The 19,037-nt window shown below is 43.1% G+C and overlaps 1 protein-coding gene across 1 annotated transcript in view; it reads left to right on the top strand.

Moving 5' to 3' along the window:
• The window catches only part of CSMD1 (CUB and Sushi multiple domains 1), a 2,060,919-nt gene that overhangs the window by 1,953,456 nt on the left and 88,426 nt on the right, over nt 1-19,037 (top strand). Inside the window, 1 exon segment of the mRNA XM_038396611.2 lies at nt 13,428-13,601. Coding sequence (XP_038252539.2) covers nt 13,428-13,601 — 174 coding nt within the window.

Below are 19,037 nucleotides of genomic sequence, written 5' to 3'. Positions count from 1 at the left end.
CTGGAAAAAATTTTGAAGGAGAAATTAGTTAAGGACATTGAAGTCAATGGTAAATGGGACAAAATATAACATGGTTTTACAAAAGGTAGGTCATGTGGGAAGGTCCACGCCCAACTCTTTTGCCATGATTACTCCGGGGGCCAGCTGGCAGAGATACAGTGATAGAGCAGCTGGAATGGCATGTCTTGAAGCTGGATAGGCATCTGGCCACCAACTCCGGAGATCCATCCATCTGCAGAGTGTGCTGAGAGAAGCCAGAGGAGCTCCAGGCCTTCGATGAATATTGGGCTTGGGGTGCCTTCATTCAATCCTGCATCCACCTCCTTCAGAAGATGGATTGCAGCTCTCACTTCTTCTACTCCCTGGAGAAAATGAGGGGGGCTAACAAGCACATCACCTGCCCCCTGGCGGGTGACCACATCCCCCTTAGAGATCCAGTGCAGATGCGGGAGAGGGCCTTCTACACTAGCATCTTCTCCCTGGATCCAACTGATGCCTGTGGGATGGACTCCCAACGGTCAGCACAGGCAACTGGGACCAACTGGAGCTGTCAATCATTCTGTCTCAGTTCTTGGAAACCCTTCATCCAATGCCCACCAATAAATCTCTCGGCATCAACAGGAGGACCATGTAGTTCTCCTGTGCATTCTGGGATGTCTTTGGCCAGGACTTCGCCATCATCTTGGCTGAGTCCTTGGGGATCAGGGTTCTCCTCCTGTTGTGCTAGTGGGCTGTGCTTGCTCTGCTACCCAATACAGGGGATCTTCGTGACCTTCGGAATTAGTGCCCCATCTTGTTCCTTAGCGTGGACTACAAAGTTTTAGTGAAGGCCATCTCACTGCAGCTGGGGTCAGTGCTGGCAAATGGGGTCCATCCTGACTGGTCCCAGGCTGTACCATCTTTGATCTTTATTTGATCTGGGACATCCTCCAACTTGGGTGTAGAGATGGTCTGTCATTTGCCCGCCTATCCCTGGACCAGGAGCAAGCAGTCAACATGATAGACAATGGTTATCTCCTGGACACTCTGTGGGCTTTCAGGTTCAGGCCTGCCAAGCTGTTTACTTGGTGGCCTCCTCTGTCTGGGTCAACTGAGTAAAGAGATCTGGCCTGATGGTCGGGAATGGGTGGCAGGCGAGCTCCCTACCACCTGTGCTCCAGGACATGCGGTGGAGCGTGGGTCCGCTGCTCTATCTGGCTATGTCCCTTTCTACCGTCCATCCCTCTCTGCCAGAGAAATGGCACAATCTGGAGGACAGGGTGGTTGAGCATGGATGGGACTGCTCCGGTGCCTTTCTTTTTGAGGGAGGGAGCTGGTGTTTATTCAGTTGGCCCTGTCCATGCTCTGTCACCAACTCAATACCCTGAGCCCAGACCTGGATTCCCTGGCCTACTTTCAGAGGTTTACTCTGGACTTCTTTTGGCCAGGACAGCATTGGATCTCTGCAGGGATTCTGAGCCTTCCCCTGGAAGAGTGGGGATAGGGCCTGTTCTGCTTCCGCAGTCAGGTCCATGTCCTCTGCCTCCAGGCCCTGCAGAGACTCCTTTACAGTGCAGGTAGTCTAGTGTGGAGTGCATTGGCACACACCTTCTTCCACTTCCTCTGAGGGCTCCTATAAAACTGGCAGCTCTTTTACCTCCATCCAAGGGGTCTTTTGCAAGACCTGCTGGTGTATTACCAGGACATCCTCTGGACCTGAAAGTTGGGCCCAGTGAACAGGTCCGTGGTGGCTGCCAAGGGGTAAGATCTCCTTGTGTAGCCTCTGCTACACAACCCTGAGCTCAGTGTGCAGGTGTCAGAGTATCCTTCGGTGTGCCAGAGGTTGGTCCTGGCAGGTACCACCAGGATCAGATAACTCCTAGACTATGACCAGAAGACCTGGGTGGATCCCCTGGTGCTTGGCTGGTGCATACAGTTCTCCACCCCTCAGCTCCCCGCCCCCCACTCCGAGCATACTCCTGGAGATGAGGTCAGCCTTATCACCAACCCCTTAGGCCTTCCTTGAGTGGGTCTTGCGGGAGGATGCCCCCACCCACTCCCACCCCTGGCCCTCTGGATCTCGTCATTGGGCCCTGGCCCTATGAGCTCCCCCAGCCCCTCTCTCAGCATACCCTGAGCCAGCTACATGGAACACAACTGGTTTGTTTTCAGACTCTGCTCTGGGTACAGCTGTACACACTCGTGATCCACACCTTTCATTTCCTCATCCTTGTGTCCTGCCCTGCCACAAAGTGGCGGGATCTCCTACCCACGTGAGAAGGGTGAGGAGCCCTGATGGGCCAGCCTGAATTCCACCTTAGTCCCACAGTCACCCTGGGGGTATTAGCTGGCAGCTCCTTCACAGAGCCATGATCACAGGGGTGTACTTGGCCCAGTTCATCCCTATCCCTGACACCTGCCCTTTCTGCGGCATCAGGGAGACCATGGTGCACATCCATCTTGAGTGCACCAGGCTGCAGCCTCTTTTCTGGCTCCTTCAGAACTTTCTTCTTAGGTTCTGGCTGCACTTTTTCCCACACATCCTGATTTAGGCATAACCCATCTGTGGCCCCATGAAGTCGCAAGACCTCCTTGTCAACCTCCTCCTGGCACTGGCCAAGGTGGCCATCACCCTACCAGGGAAAGGATGCTAGATGGGGAGGTGCTCTGCAATTGTGGGGCCCATTTCCACTCCTTCCTTTGATCATGTATTCAGACAGAGTTCCTCTGGGCCACGTCTGCTGGCTCCCTGAAAGCTTTCTAGGAGGAGTGGATGTTGTGTTGAGTTCTTTGCCTGGTGTCCTCCTCTGGCTCCCTGCTTTCGACCCTATGACCTCATTCCCATCCCTGTTGTTCATTATTTGTCTCCCAAAACTATTTGGAATCTAAGTCCTGTAGCTCCTACCCTTAGGCTGAGGGAGGGGCCTTAACTGTGAGCAGGCTTGCACCCATGCATCCCCAGATTCCCAGTAGGTACTCTATCACACTTCTCCTTAAGGAACTTTGATGCTGTTGCATGTCTCCTCTCATCTTGGCCTGAATGTTGAAGGTTAGCAATATCAACACCACTATGTAAGAGAAGGGACAGGTGCAGGCTGGGGATAATTGTCTGTCTGTCTACAAACATGTGGCACCCATGTCCTTCTAAACATCTCCCAATAATTAAAAACAACTAACAATGTATTTCTCTCTTCCTTTCTGGGAGTCGAAGAAGTAATTTGATTAGATTACTGGGGGAGAGTTATTTTGTTTTTTTATTTTTGTGATAGTGTTTGTGTGTGTTAAGAATTAATCAAGGGAAATCTAAGTCAAAGAGATGAGTTTTTCATTTTAGTTTGACTGCTGAGAGCTGTGTCGCACTTCTTTCTGTGGGCAATGGACTCCACAGGCTTGATCCATTTCTTATGAAAGGTTGGTCTCCTGCATGTTGTGTCCTAGCTGATTAGGAGCTACTGGAATGAATGACACAGACACTATATAGTTTTAAAGTATGATCACACAAATCACTGATTTAATCCTGCAGCTCAGAGAATAGAGCATTCAGCTTCTCTTTTTGTAGCTGACTGAACTTCCTAGTCAAAACCAAATCCTGGAATGGACTCAGCTAACCCAGCTGCTATACTCGGTACTCTGAAAGACCACCATGGATTATAGAATGGATTTTCAATAAACCATACCTCCCTTCTTTCTTCCCAAAACTTTAAATTAAACAACAGTTATTAAATTCACCTATTTGAAATTCTTTCAACTTATAAATAAAACACAAAAAGCATAAAATAAATGAAGCAATATCAAAAGTTGGATGATAAATTAACACATCTATAGAAACAAAGCCATTTATGTTATATAGTCCTTCAAATGCACTGGAGTTTGATGGGTACTTTTTTGGGGGTAATCATGATTACTTCATCGAGTAGTGTCCCTACGGGTGCTCTACTGTAGATGTGTCTGAATTCCTGCACCTCTGATCAGAGATTTTAGATAGAAGTTGACACCCATGCTCTCCCTGTCTCGTGCCTTACATCAAGGCTATATAGCGTCATGCGGGCAAATTGCCCTTGGTTCCTTCTCAACCACCCTTGGCCTGAGATGGAGTAATTAGCAGTCCAAATCAAATATCAGTTTGCTTTGTATTTTTATAGTTGACTGTAGAGTTTCCATTCTTTGTCTCTAAGTAGAGTTTCCGTTTTCTCCATTCCCCATTTTCTTCTTTTTTCTCATTTTTTTTCTTTTAATTTCTTACACCTTTGTTTTTCTCCCTAACAATCCTGATACATTTTTTCCTCTCCCTTACTGGGGAATACCCCTTGTTAAAGGTTATGCCTGGCTGCCCCGGGTTCAAACACTGCCTCTCCTGCAGAGAGGCAATATCGGTCAGCAATGGTCACTTGCTCTATATGCGGAGCCTCGGAGAGGCTCACATTCTTCAAAAGTGCACCTTCTGCCAAAAATTGAAGGGCAGGACAAGGAAAAGCTGCAAGCAAAAAATTGAACTCTTAATGGTGGAGAGTTCCCTCAGACCAGCCTCTGATACTGGGTCTCCTCCTGAACTATGGTCACCCCAGAGACCATCAACTTCCAAGGAAGGTATGCCTAAGAGAAAATCTACTGATTCCCCTCAGAAAGCTTCTAAGAAGAGGTCTATAGGCCCCTGATCTGAAGACTTGTTTGACCAATAGAGCTCCCTGGCAAGATCACTCACTTCCTTACTGATAATATTTGCAGCGCTGCAGCATGGCATTCATAAGACTCATGGTTCCTCGTGTGTAGGTACTGTCACAAAGCCAAAAGACCCATGTTTGCACTGGATCAAAAGAAAAAGAGACCATACCATCTCTACAAAATTGGCACCAACACAGCAGGCAACAGTACCAAGTGCCTCCAGAGAGCCCTGTTCTGGCCGCCCATTGAATGAAAGAGCTCAGCCTACTCCACCAACTGCCTCGATACCAATGAGCCTGCAGCGGCAAAACCTAGAAGCACTGACCATCACTGCAGTACCAAGGAGTTTCATTTCTCCAGGGATCTATAGGTAACCAAGATTCCAAAATCTCTGCTACTCAGTATCAGCTCTCCAATTCCAAGTATATCCCAATTCCTGGTATCACATTCTGCACGGGACACTCACCACCACCATTCTCCAGAGAAGAGGCAGACACTGAGGAGGCTGGCAATCTCTCCTTATCTCACACCACAGCTCACCTGAGCAACATCTGAGGACATCCAAAGTGCACCCACATTTGGCGTTTCAACCCACCTGGTAAGGACACCCATGGATGCCACCATCTATGCCATTTCCTCCGCCACGGTGGACATACAGGGGATGCCAGGGCACCTTACAGACATCATCTATCTAGGGCAGTGGTGGGCAACCTGTGGCGTATGGGCTGCACATGGCCCATCAGGGTAATCCTCTGGCAGGCTGCCAGACAGCGTGTTTACTTTTGCACCGCTGCCTGCAGCTTTCAGTGGCCACAGTTCGCCATTCCCGGCCAATGGGAGCTGTGGGAAGTGGTGTGGGCTGCAGGGATGAGCTGGCCACCACTTTCCACAGTTCCCATTGGTCGGGAAATGGACCCGGCAGTACTCGACTACATATTTGGTCACTGGGGGACCCTAACAATAGACTTGTTTGCTACTTACCTGAACAAAAAATGCCCTCATTATTGCTCCAGAACCAGACTGGGGAAGCAGTCCCTAGGAGAAGCTTTCCTCCTCCGATGGAACAGAGAGCTTCAGTATGTGTTCCCTCTTCTCTTTTCACATAAGCCACCAAACAGTCAGCAGATGATAAGACATTTTGGTCAATATTGACCTGGGCTGAATAGGTGGTCCAGAACTGACAGATTTACAATATGGCTGAAATGTGGTCTTACCCATAAAAGCGGAAAGTCAGGTTTGGTTCTTATTGTTGGGGTAAAGTTAGCAAGCTTGCGTTGCCATTACGCCTTCTGAATTGTATTTTTTCTCTTGTTAAATAGAGATCTTCAGTTTCTAGATCTAATAATCCTATACTGTTTGTAATGAAACAAATTTTAAAAACTGGAAAATATAATAATAAGTAGTAATATACTGAGCTGTGTAGATACTGTTGAAAATATCCAGTTCAAATGTTTAGTACCTTAATGATTTCCATATTTGGTACCCAAATCTCATTTTACCAGAGAATATTTTAAATACTTGTAACTAAGATATTATGTTTATTATGGGGTGGGGGAACTGGGGAATACAGAAGAGGGTGAGGTCAGATTTGTAATGCACCAGTTGCGTGGCATGATGCTATCAAAAGTGTCCTTCGAATTTAAAAAAAATCCTGATCACTACTTAAAACACATAAAAGCCATGTGACTATATATAAAAGCATTGAAGAGATTGAAAAATACTATAATGCCAAAATTACCCACTTTGTCTTATATTTTCCAGCACTTGTCATTCTTATGCAAGCCCAAGAATTGTAGTGTTGATCTGTCAATAGGTCAGTGATGTACAACAACACTAATGGTGATGTGCTAGGGTTATACTCAGTGTTTGAGACCTTTAGTTTCTGAAAGACATCACAAAAAGCAGCATCTGTCAAGAGTAATGAGGGGTGTAAACAGGAGCAGAGTGACTGGAAATATGCATCTGTTGAAAAAGACAATAATCTAAACACAAATGACCTTCACTTTCAGAATTTTTATAGGAGACTTCAATTTTATGTTGCAAGAGCCAATTGTATATCATCTGTTCTGACAGTTTACTGAATTCCAAGTGTAGATGGTCTCAGGAAACATCACCCTTAAAATATAGTATTATTAAGTAGCTATCATGTTCTGTGATTCCTGAGGTATTGGAAATTGGCTTGTTTATTGAAACTTTAAAACCTTGATAATCTTTAGTAGTTTTAAAAGATAGAAGCAATTGACCTAGCATATAACACTTCCTGTATAATAGCTCGATGTTATTGTGACAAAGTGGGAATTTTCTGTAATATTTTTATGAATCATATGGGGGTCTCAGTTTCCCCTATATTATACATGGCATCCACCTAAGGGGAAGGGAAGGGAAGGACTGTGTGCTCTCAAGGTAGGCTAAGAGACACAGGTATGAATGTCACCTGGTTGTCTGAGCCCGAAGGAGTAATTGAAAGGGACTGGCTGAGGCTGACCTCATATCACTGGAGAAACTAAGACAATGGCAAATTCAATCACCAGGACATTGACATCTAGCAACCAATGACCGAGAGGGAGATGTATTTCCCTATCTCTTAGAACGGAAGATGAGGAAAGACCCCAGTTTGAGAACAAAGGACTAGGAAGGTGTGAGGTGGTGGGCATAAGACATGGCTAGTGGAAGGAGTCTGGGCTCTCATCTGGGAATGGACCAAGGAGGTCAGATTGAGAGAGGCACAGAGCTTGAACAATAGGGTTCACCACTTCAGCTTGATTGGACTGTAGGCTAACCAGAATGATATATACTTTAACTAAGGTTACCAGGGGTCTGGTTTTCGACCGGAACACCTGGTCAAAAACGGACCCTGGAAGCTCCAGTCAGCACTGCTGACCGGGCCATTAAAAGTCCAGTCAGCGGCACAGAGGTGTAAGATAGGCTCCCTGGCTGCCATGGCACCGCGTGGCTCAAATCCCTCATCCCCATCCCCATACCAGAGCCCACACCTTCAACCAGAGCCCTGACACCCCCTGCACCCCAACCCCCAGCCCAGACCCCTTCCCCCCCCCGCACCCTGAGCCTCTCATCCCCAGCCCAGAGCCCATCCCATGCCCCAACTCCCTGTCTCGGCCAGATCCCCCCCCATACTCCTAACCTCTTGGCTCCACCCCGCAGCCTGGAGCCCTCTCCTTCACTCCAAATCCCCATCCCTGGACCCACAGCAGAGCCCATACCCCCAGCCGGAGTCCTCATCCCCTCCTGCATCCAACATGCTGCCTCAGCCCAGAACCCCCTTCCACACTCCGAACTCATTTCTGGCCCTTCCCCAGAGCCCGCAGCCCCAGCCGGAGCCTTCACCCCATCGCACACCCCAACCCCTTACCCCAGTCCAGTGAAAATGAGCAAGTGAGTGAGGGTGGGGAGAGTGGGTGACAGAGGGAGGGAGGATGGAGTGAGCGGGAGCAGGGCTGGGGTAAGGGTGTTCGGTTTTGTGCAAATAGAAAGTTGGCGACCCTAGCTTTAACCTTCATTTCTCTGTGCTAACCTAAGGACTTCCTGTGTTGTGTTCCAGTTGACTAATAAATCCTACTGTTTTGATAATGCTGTTTGAGTGTCACCGTGAATACTTGTTGAGGTGCATTAATCACTGAAGAAAATACAGTCTCTCCCGGGAGTCTGTCTCAGTTGGAATCACTGAGCAGAGCTCACCAGGTAAAGCAGGAGCGTTGAAGCCCTGAGGTTCAGTCAAGGAGGCAGTGAGGCTGCGAGGCTTACCCTGGAGGAAGAAGAAGATCCTTTGGGAGTCTCGCATGCTGAAGGGGTTCCTCCTAGAAATTGTTCCAAACCTTAAGGCATAGCACTGATCTTGTGGATGTGTGATAGTTATGTAGCTAGATTTTTAGGGCCAGATCCTCAGGTCGCATAAATCACTATGGTTCTGTTGATTTTGGTAAGGCTGATTTACACTAGTCAAGGATCTGGCCTTTAATCCTTTATAGAAGGATACTGTCATTGATGTCCAAGAAATTGTTCCTGATTGGTGAAAATGGTCTTGGGCAGTTAGTCACCCAGTAAAAATAAAAGGAAACAAATTTTAATGTTTCTTTCTTTATTTTTCAAGAAAAATGCAATAAAATAAAAAAATGCAACAAACGACATTTAAATGAATACAAAAATTATTATTACTGACACCATGTCAAAGAGACATAAATATACATTTCCATGTCTTTCTGCTTTTAACTTCTTTCTTTTTTCATTTTTATTTTTTTCCATTTTGTCACAGAAATAAGCTGGTGCCTGTCCATAAAATAAGAGTACAGCAGTTATAAGTGTACTGTAAAAATATAGTTCCTAGTAGTTGTATCCTGTATGAGCTATGGAACAAATTAATAACACATTAAAGGAAACGTTTACTTATGCAACACATGATTTATATTTGAAACTCATTACTGTAAGATATTGAGGATGAAATCTTTAGAAAGATTTTAAAAACAGTGAACATTTGTGTAAATAATAGGAACACAAGTTACATTAGAATAAAAATATGTAAGGGATATTTCCTTTCATAACTGGTCTACTACTACTGGTGTACTACAATCCATTACAATCTACATACCACACAGACTATGCTGACAGCTTGTGCAACACGCTCTCAAAGAAACTGCGGAACCACCTGATCAACATCCTCTACAGAAATCAGGGAAAGATTAAGAATGAGCTCTCAAAACTGGATACTCTCATAAAAAACCAACCTTCCACACAAATTTCCTCATGGCTGGACTTTACAAAAACTAGACAAGCCATTTACAACACACACTTTGCTTCTCTACAAAAGAAAAAGGACACTAAACTATCTAAACTACTACATGCCACAAGGGGCCACAATAGTGGTTCCCTTAACCCACCCAGCAATATTGTTAATCTATCCAACTATAATCTTAGACTAGCAGAAGAATCTGTCCTATCTTGGGGCCTTTCCTTCTGTCCCTCCACCCCCACGAACATGATACAGTTCTGTGGTGACCTAGAATCCTATTTTCGACGTCTCAGACTCAAGGAATATTTTCAACACACCTCTGAACAACATACTAACCCACAGAGACCTTCCTACCAAGACTACAAAAAGAAGGATTCTGGGTGGACTCCTCCTGAAGGTCGAAACAACAGACTGGACTTCTACATAGAGTGCTTTCGCCGATGTGTATGGGCTGAAATTGTGGAAAAGCAGCATCACTTGCCCCATAACCTCAGCCGTGCAGAACACAATGCCATCCATAGAAGGTGCTGTTGTCATCATGAATAGGTCGGAATATGAACAAGAGGCTGCTAGGCAGCTCTTCAACGCCACATTCTACAAGCCATTAACCTCTGATCCCACTGAGGGTTACCAAAAGAAACTACACCATCTGCTCAAGAAACTCCCTGAAAAAGCACAAGAACAAGTCCGCACAAACACATCCCTAGGACTTCAACCAAGGGTATTCTATTTGCTACCCAAGATCTATAAACCTGGAAATCCTAGATGCCCCTTCATCTCAGGCATTGGCATCCTGATAGCAGGATTGTCTGGCTTTGTAGACTCCCTCCTCAGGCCCTATGCTACCAGCACTCCCAGCTATCTTCAAGACACCGCTGACTTCCTGAGGAAACTACAATCCATCGGTGATCTTCCTGAAAACACCATCCTGGCCACTATGGATGTAGGAGCCCTCTACACCAACATTCCACACAAAGATGGACTACAGGCCATCAGGAACTGTATCCCCGATAATATCACGGCAAACCTGTGGCTGAACTTTGTGACTTTGTCCTCACCCATAACTATTTCGGGACAATGTATACCTTCAAATCAGTGGCACTGCGATGGGTACTCGTATGGCCTCACAGTATGCCAACATTTTTATGGCTGACTTAGAAAAATGCTTCCTCAGCTCTCGTCCCCTAATGCCCCTACTCTACTTGTGCTACATTCATGACATCTTCATTATCTGGACCCATGGAAAAGAAGCCCTTGAGGAATTTCACCATGATTTCAACAATTTCCATCCCACCATCAACCTCAGCCTGGACCAGTCCACACAAGAGATCCACTTCGTGGACACTACAGTGCTAATAAACAATGGTCACATAAACACCACCCTATACCGGAAACCTACAGACCACTATGCCTATCTACATGCCTCCAGCTTTCATCCAGTCCACACCACACGATCCATTGTCTACAGCCAAGCTCTACGTTACAACCATATTTGTTCAAACCCTTCAGACAGAGACAAACACCTACAAAATATCTATCAAGCATTCTTACAACTACAATACCCACCTGCTGAAGTGAAGAAACAGATTGACAGAGCCAGAAGAGTACCCAGAAGTCACCTACTACAGGACAGGCCCAACAAAGAAAACAACAGAACGCCACTAGCCATCACCTTCAGCCCCCAACTAAAACCTCTCCAACGCATCATCAAGGATCTACAACCTATCCTGAAGGACGAGCCATCGCTCTCTCAGATCTTGGGAGACAGGCCAGTCCTTGCTTATAGACCGCCCTCCAACCTGAAGCAAATACTCACCAGCAACCACACACCACACAACAGAACCACTAACCCAGGAACCTATCCTTGCAACAAAGCCCATTGCCAACTCTGTCCACATATCTATTTAGGGGACACCATCATAAGGCCTACTCACATCAGCCACATTATCAGAAACTCATTCACCTGCACATCTATCAATGTGGTATATGCCATCATGTGCCAGCAATGCCCCTCTGCCATGTACATTGGCCAAACTGGACAGTCTCTATGTAAAAGAATCAATGAACACAAATCAGACGTCAAGAATTATAACATTCAAAAACCAGTCGGAGAGCACTTCAATCTCTTTGGTCACTCGATTACAGACCTAAAAGTGGCAATTCTTCAACAAAAAAACTTCAAAACCAGTCTCCAACGAGAGACTAATGAATTGGAATTAATTTGCAAACTGGATACAATTAATTTAGGCTTGAATAAAGACTAGGAGTGGATGGGTCATTACACAAAGTAAAATTATTTCCCCATGTTTATTCCCCCTCCCCTCCCCATGTTCCTCAGACATTCTTGTCCACTGCTGGAAATGGCCCACCTTGATTATCACTACAAAAGTTTTTTTCCCCCTGCTCTCCTGCTGGTAATAGCTCACCTTACCTGATCACTCTCGTTACAGTGTGTATTGTAAAACCCATTGTTTCATGTTCTCTGTGTATATAAATCTCCCCACTGTATTTTCCACTGCATGCATCCAGTGAAGTGAGCTGTAGCTCACAAAAGTTTATGCTCAGATAAATTTGTTAGTCTCTAAGGTGCCACAAGTACTCCTTTTCTTTTTGTGGTCTACTACTGGGTTTCTTGATACTGTCTGCTATTAGACACAAGGTATTAGATCTAAATGGATCACTGATCTGATCCCATAAGGCATTCCAGTTTATTATAGAGCACTTCTGAACTTTATTTAATTATTTTCCTTATGATCGATCTATCTATCTATCTATCTATCTATCTAACTATCTATCTATCTACCTTTATGGAGAGAGAGAGAGAGAGAGATGGATCCTTGCCTCTGGTTCCTTCCCCTTTGAGCTACTTCTAACAGAATTTCCAGGAATTCCCCAAGTAGCATAAAGAGCAGGGCAAAAAGCCCCTGTATATCTTATTGGCTGAATTCAGACTTTGCTCTCTGAATTAAAGCACTTTATGAATAGACATTCTAGATATTCATTTCTTTAATATTTATTAACCACTGGTAGTGTGTTTCATGCTATACAAATCAGAGCAAGTCACAACCCATGTCCCAAAGGACTTAGAATGTAGGACCAGCATCTTGAAACATGCATAACTTTGACTGGATAAGTAGTTTCATTGACCATAAGATTTACAATTAGAAACAATGCACTGCAGTGCAATTCTAAACTATTGTTTTTAACAGTGACAACCTGTATGAACATGGCAACACATTTCAATGGAACTGGGCACTTAGTGAAAGTTAAGCATAAGTCTGTTACCTACTACATGCATAAGTCTCTGCAGGATAGAATTCCTTATGAGAGGACACAAACCAAATTAATTAATAACAACAATAATACTTATTGTTGTTATTATTATTATTGTTATTTTATTATATTAATAATAAATAATTACTTACATTCAGAAAATCTATTTGAAATAGTATTTCAGCAGAATAGATCCCAAACTTTCAAGTAGATAAAATCAAAGTTTGATATTTTAAGGTAACTACACATATTTTGTAGGAATTTTTTATATTACTAAGGTTAGTTCTGGGTTGTGACTCCTCCCTTAAATCAACATTATTTAAAATCCTGCTATTCAAGAGGTGTGTGTTTCTGAAGTGTTAAATAAAATCTGAATTGATTGGAGTACAGGATTCTGGCCCTACAGAATTCTGAATAATAGAAGAGAAAGAGCGACATTGTTTTAAATGATCTAGTGGAAAAGATCTCAGATCTGTCTAAATTATGCTATATATCTAAGTATTCTCATGTATACTTATATGTATTTTATTGTGCAGTAGTTAAAATATAGATACTGGACATTTTCTGAATTTTTTTCAACATTTTTTGTAAAGAAATAGAAGAGTCTCCACAAATGTATCTTCTATTTTCTTCAATTTATTATTTTAGCATTACATAAATAGAAAAGATGACTATATTGCAAATTAATAAATAAGTGGTTAAAGTGCAAGCAATACCATAGAACTGCACATTTCAATTAGATGTTAGTCTGTTTGTTTTATTTTAACAGCAATTACATGTGGACATCCTGGAAACCCAGCTCATGGAGTAACTAATGGAAGTGAGTTCAATTTGAATGATGTTGTAAACTTTACCTGCTGCACTGGGTATTTACTTCAAGGTGCCTCTCGAGCACAGTGCCGGAGCAATGGACAATGGAGCAGCCCTTTACCTACCTGCCGAGGTAAGAAATATTTCCATTCAGCATGTCCTGTCTGAGGACGTACTCCAAATAGGATCCTTTCCACTGAATTCATAAGACTTTGGATCAAGTTCTAAAACCTGAACTTTTAGGGCTTGAGACTCTTCTGCACCTGAACTCTGCTTTGGCACACTGAGGAAGGGAGGCGGTCAAGGAAGTAATGGTGGCTTCCTGATTCTCAGGCATCCAGCCCCACTTGTCATTAAGGCTCCATTATGCCACTGATCTAAGGTCCTAAATAGAGAGAATTCTCCTGAGGCAATATGATTGTTTATAGCAATATAAAGTGTACTTAGCACTGTGTAGGTGGTGCAAAGTGAACTTGGTGGACCAGAGAATCCAGCCCTAAATTTTGTATTCATGGTAATAAACCATCCTAAACAACCTAGATGATTTTAGGTGCACTACTCTAATGTTTTTTGTAAGAAAAAGAGTACAGTACTCTTATTAAAGTTAATAGGTCTGCAGATAAATCTTCATGCATCAAAATGAAAATATACTATATTATTTCCCTAAGTCTTATCCATGCTCTAGTAGTATTTGAAAGGCTCCTCCAACTTGGGGGCTGTCCCAAGACTGTGGAATGAATTTTCCCATGAACTAAGAGTCATTGCATATCTCACCACCTTATACTCTAAAGGCAAGATACATTTCTTTGACCTTGCCTCTGTGTGTGTGTGTGTGTGTGCGTGTGTGTGTTAGAGAAGACAAGGTCAAAGACATGTGCTTTGCACTTAGAGCAGAAGGTGTTGAGATTTGTAATGATCCTTAGTTCCTAGGAGAATTCACTCCGCAGTCTTGGGACGGCCCCAGAGAAAGCTCTCTCTCTCCCACACATATGAAATTGGCCCTTATTGTAAAGAGGTCCAATGAGCCAGAGGAGCAAAGTTGTTGACTACTGTCATCTTCCTGAAGTTTTAGTCAATCATATAGATATCTGGAATCCAGGCCATGGAGCACTCTTGAGATAAGTACTGAGACCTTTATTCAAAATTCTGTGGAAAGCCAGCATAGAGAGCAGGGAACACATTTGATGTGCTCATGGTATCTCGTGTTGATAAGGAGATGTGCTGCCGTGTTCTGTACCAGCTGGAATTTCCCAAGTGCTGAAGGCTTCATACCCAGGTAAATCTCATTGCTGTAGTCCTGCTAAGAAATAACATAGGCAAGAATAATTGAATAATATTAAGTGATTGCAAATTACACTCGAAAGCAGACAGCATAAGTGCTTCTTTGACTATTCCTTTGAAAGTTTTTGGTTCTCTCCCCATTGGTGTGAATCTAAGGGCAAAGTTCTGAAGGGGGGGTGTCTTTTTCCATCCTCTGTCCCCATCAGCATTAGCAATGATAGAAGCCTCCAATCCAGAGTCTAGATGGGGCAGTTGTTGAATGGTAAGTCAACACTAAAGTAGATAAATTACTTACCGATGCCAGCTAGTATGTTTTACCTGAATATTTTTGGACTGAGAAAAAGTAATTGTTGTGGTTATTTAAGCATGAACTAAATGTGAATGCTGTTTGTTCCTTCCCAGAAATCTACATCTTTATAGTGTTGAAACTCATGGCACACACTGATTTCTTTTTACCTTGTGTCTGAGCAGCAAAGTTTTGGGGAGACTAAAAAGGGGAATACAAGTCTGTGATAAAGTCAAGTGCAGTTATTGCTGGTTTTATTATCTCCACCTGTAGGTATATTAAAATCATATATTTATTACAATGATGTTGCTAAGAATGATAATTAACTGTGGTGATTAGATCATCATACAATTCCAGAGCTGGCAGAAGCAATTTCAAGCTTAGTGTGTGAGGGATTAGACTCTTAGCTCTCTATAGAGGGGTAGCAATTCCCCCAGTCACTACTCTCAAAATATATTGAAGTGAGTTAACTAGCACGGCAACATAATTATTGGGACTGAGCAATAGCAATTAGCAAAGAGATTCCTATTTAGGATCAAATGGTTTTTACTTTCTTATGTATTGCAATGAATCATTAAATTGTAATTAACACACTAAGAAATCTTTTCCCACCTCTCACACTGAGAGAAAGAAGGACCTTCTAAATAATATTTTATTTGTCAAATAGCAATTTTAAGAAAGGTTTTATGCATATAATAAGTGCAATGCTAGTTTATATGGCTTGATTGGTACCAGTATAGACTCTATGGTTTTCAGTTATTCCACCCCTTGCAATTTCCATTAGCTGAATTGCTCAGATTTAAAAAAAATAAAATAAACAAACAGGCAAACACATGGAAGTTAAATTCAAGAAACTGACATTAATGAGAAATGGACTTTGAGGATAAGAAAGCATAGAAATCAAGTACATAAGTCAGAAAATTCCAAATGTTAGGTTGATTTGACATTATCTCAGTCATGGTTCGTGTCTACTGCTCTTTTCGTTTTTAAATGTGTTTTATGACTGGAGCTGAATCCACATGGGGGTAGCTATATTAGTTATCACAGGTTTCAGAGTAGCAGCCGTGTTAGTCTGTATTCGCAAAAAGAAAAGGAGTACTTGTGGCACCTTAGAGACTAACAAATTTATTTCATGAAGTTGACAGATTTCCACTCTATACGGCTAAATTCAGTGCCTTGCATAATCACAGGTTTCAGAGTAGCAGCCGTGTTAGTCTGTATTCGCAAAAAGAAAAGGTAATTTCATAGTCTCTAAGGTGCCACAAGTACTCCTTTTCTTTTTATATTAGTTATAGTTTTTGTATTAGTTTATATGGTTTGAAATCTTGCGCAAGGGTATCCATAAGGGATGGTAATTATGGTAGTTATGGCCGCAACTCCTGCCAACATCCACCATCTTTGGAATCCCAATTTGATAAAGCATCCCATTCATTCCAAGGGTGCAAGTGCTGCATTTCTGTCTGGACTTTATGCTGACTTTATGTGTAAGAGTGGGCTTTCATTGTATTTTCCCTTGTTCTCCTCGACTTCATACGTGTATCAAGTACAGACAATGGGCCAAAGAGTATCCTGAAGTTATTTTTTTTCTGTGTACTATCCGAATATATGTAGGGAACTCCATGGGGCTGGGAGTCTGCTCCATGGACTGGAATGTTCAGAGATTTGATCAGCCAGCCGCTAAACTCTTATGAGCTTTTGATTTTTTGGAGGCTTATTATTTGGCCAAGTCAGGATGAATATTCACAGGGAGAACAAAAAGCATCTCCCTTAATCCAGAGCTACTGCCCTGTGAAATTTAATGTCTATGTTCCAAAGCATGACAATACTAAAAGAGTTGGATTTTTTCGGCTGTGGCAAACATACTTGTGTTCCCTAACTTAATTTTGGAAATGGCAGAACTATTTATGCTGAAATTGTCACATAATAATATTAATTAGCCTGATAGAGCAAGCATAGAATTGCAGCCAAAAGAGCTAAAATTTTGCAGAGTTATAAACAATTAAAATAGTTGAATATACTGGAAAGTGTTAAGAAAACATAACTACTGGAGTTGCTGCTACTTTCGCCTACAGAAAAACATACCCAATATTTACTTTAGTGAAAAAAATAAGCTTTGAGGCCATGACATAAGAAAGAATCATGACTGAGGATAATACTTAAGTAAGTGTTTAAATCTCATTGAAATCAATGGGACTTAAGAATTTGCTTAAAGTTGAAAAAGCAACATTTTTATGGCTGACTTAGAACAACGCTTCCTCAGCTCTCGTCCCCTAATGCCCCTACTCTACTTGCGCTACATTGATGACATCTTCATCATCTGGACCCATGGAAAAGAAGCTCTTGAGGAATTCCACCATGATTTCAACAATTTCCATCCCACCATCAACCTCAGCCTGGACCAGTCCACACAAGAGATCCACTTCCTGGACACTACGGTGCTAATAAGCGATGGTCACATAAACACCACCCTATATCGGAAACCTACTGACCGCTATTCCTACCTACATGCCTCTAGCTTTCATCCAGATCATACCACTCGATCCATTGTCTACAGCCAAGCGCTACGATATAACCACATTTGCTCCAACCCCTCAGACAGAGACAAACACCTACAAGATCTCTATCATGCATTCCTACAACTACAATACCCACCTGCTGAAGTGAAGAAACAGATTGACAGAGCCAGAAGAGTACCCAGAAGTCACCTACTACAGGACAGGCCCAACAAAGAAAACAACAGAACGCCACTAGCCATCACCTTCAGCCCCCAACTAAAACCTCTCCAACGCATCATCAAGGATCTACAACCTATCCTGAAGGACGAGCCATCGCTCTCTCAGATCTTGGGAGCCAACTAAAACCTCTCCAACGCATCATCAAGGATCTACAACCTATCCTGAAGGACGAGCCATCGCTCTCTCAGATCTTGGGAGACAGACCAGTCCTTGCTTACAGACAGCCCCCCAATCTGAAGCAAATACTCACCAGCAACCGCACACCACACAACAGAACCACTAACCCAGGAACCTATCCTTGCAACAAAGCCCGTTGCCAACTCTGTCCACATATCTATTCAGGGGATACCATCATAGGGCCTAATCACATCAGCCACACTATCAGAGGCTCGTTCACCTGCGCATCTACCAATGTGATGTATGCCATCATGTGCCAGCAATGCCCCTCTGCCATGTACATTGGCCAAACTGGACAGTCTCTACGTAAAAGAATGAATGGACACAAATCAGACGTCAAGAATTATAACATTCAAAAACCAGTTGGAGAACACTTCAATCTCTCTGGTCACTCGATCACAGACCTAAGAGTGGCTATACTTCAACAAAAAAGCTTCAAAAACAGACTCCAACGAGAGACTGCTGAATTGGAATTAATTTGCAAACTGGATACAATTAATTTAGGCTTGAATAGAGACTGGGAATGGATGAGTCATTACACAAAGTAAAACTATTTCCCCATGGTATTTCTCCCTCCCACCCCACCCCCCACTGTTCCTCTGATATTCTTGTTAACTGCTGGAATTAGCCTACCTGCTTGTCACCATGAAAGGTTTTCCTCCTTTCCCCCCCCCTGCTGTTGGTGATGGCTTATCTTAAGTGATCACTCTCCTTACAGTGTGTATGATAAACCCATTGTTTCATGTTCTCTGTGTGTGTGTGTATATAAATCTCTCCTCTGTTTTTTCCACCAAATGCATCCGATGAAGTGAGCTGTAGCTCACGAAAGCTTATGCTCTAATAAATTTGTTAGTCTCTAAGGTGCCACAAGTACTCCTTTTCTTTTTGCATATAAGTGCTGTGCAGAATAAAGATAGGTTAAAGCATGAATTTAAATGTTTTTGTAAAAGAGAGGTCTTACTATTTTTAATGTATTTTTTTTGCACTGGTGTCAGCTCAGCTGAGAGAGTTAATTAGATTCTATTACTTCTTGTCCATCATCAACAGTATCATTGACTACATACATTTCATTAAAGGCACTGATATTGCA

This window comes from Dermochelys coriacea, chromosome 3 (assembly GCF_009764565.3).
Source record: "Dermochelys coriacea isolate rDerCor1 chromosome 3, rDerCor1.pri.v4, whole genome shotgun sequence".
Lineage (NCBI taxonomy): Eukaryota > Metazoa > Chordata > Testudines > Dermochelyidae > Dermochelys > Dermochelys coriacea.
This window is presented reverse-complemented; position numbering and strand designations above follow the sequence as displayed.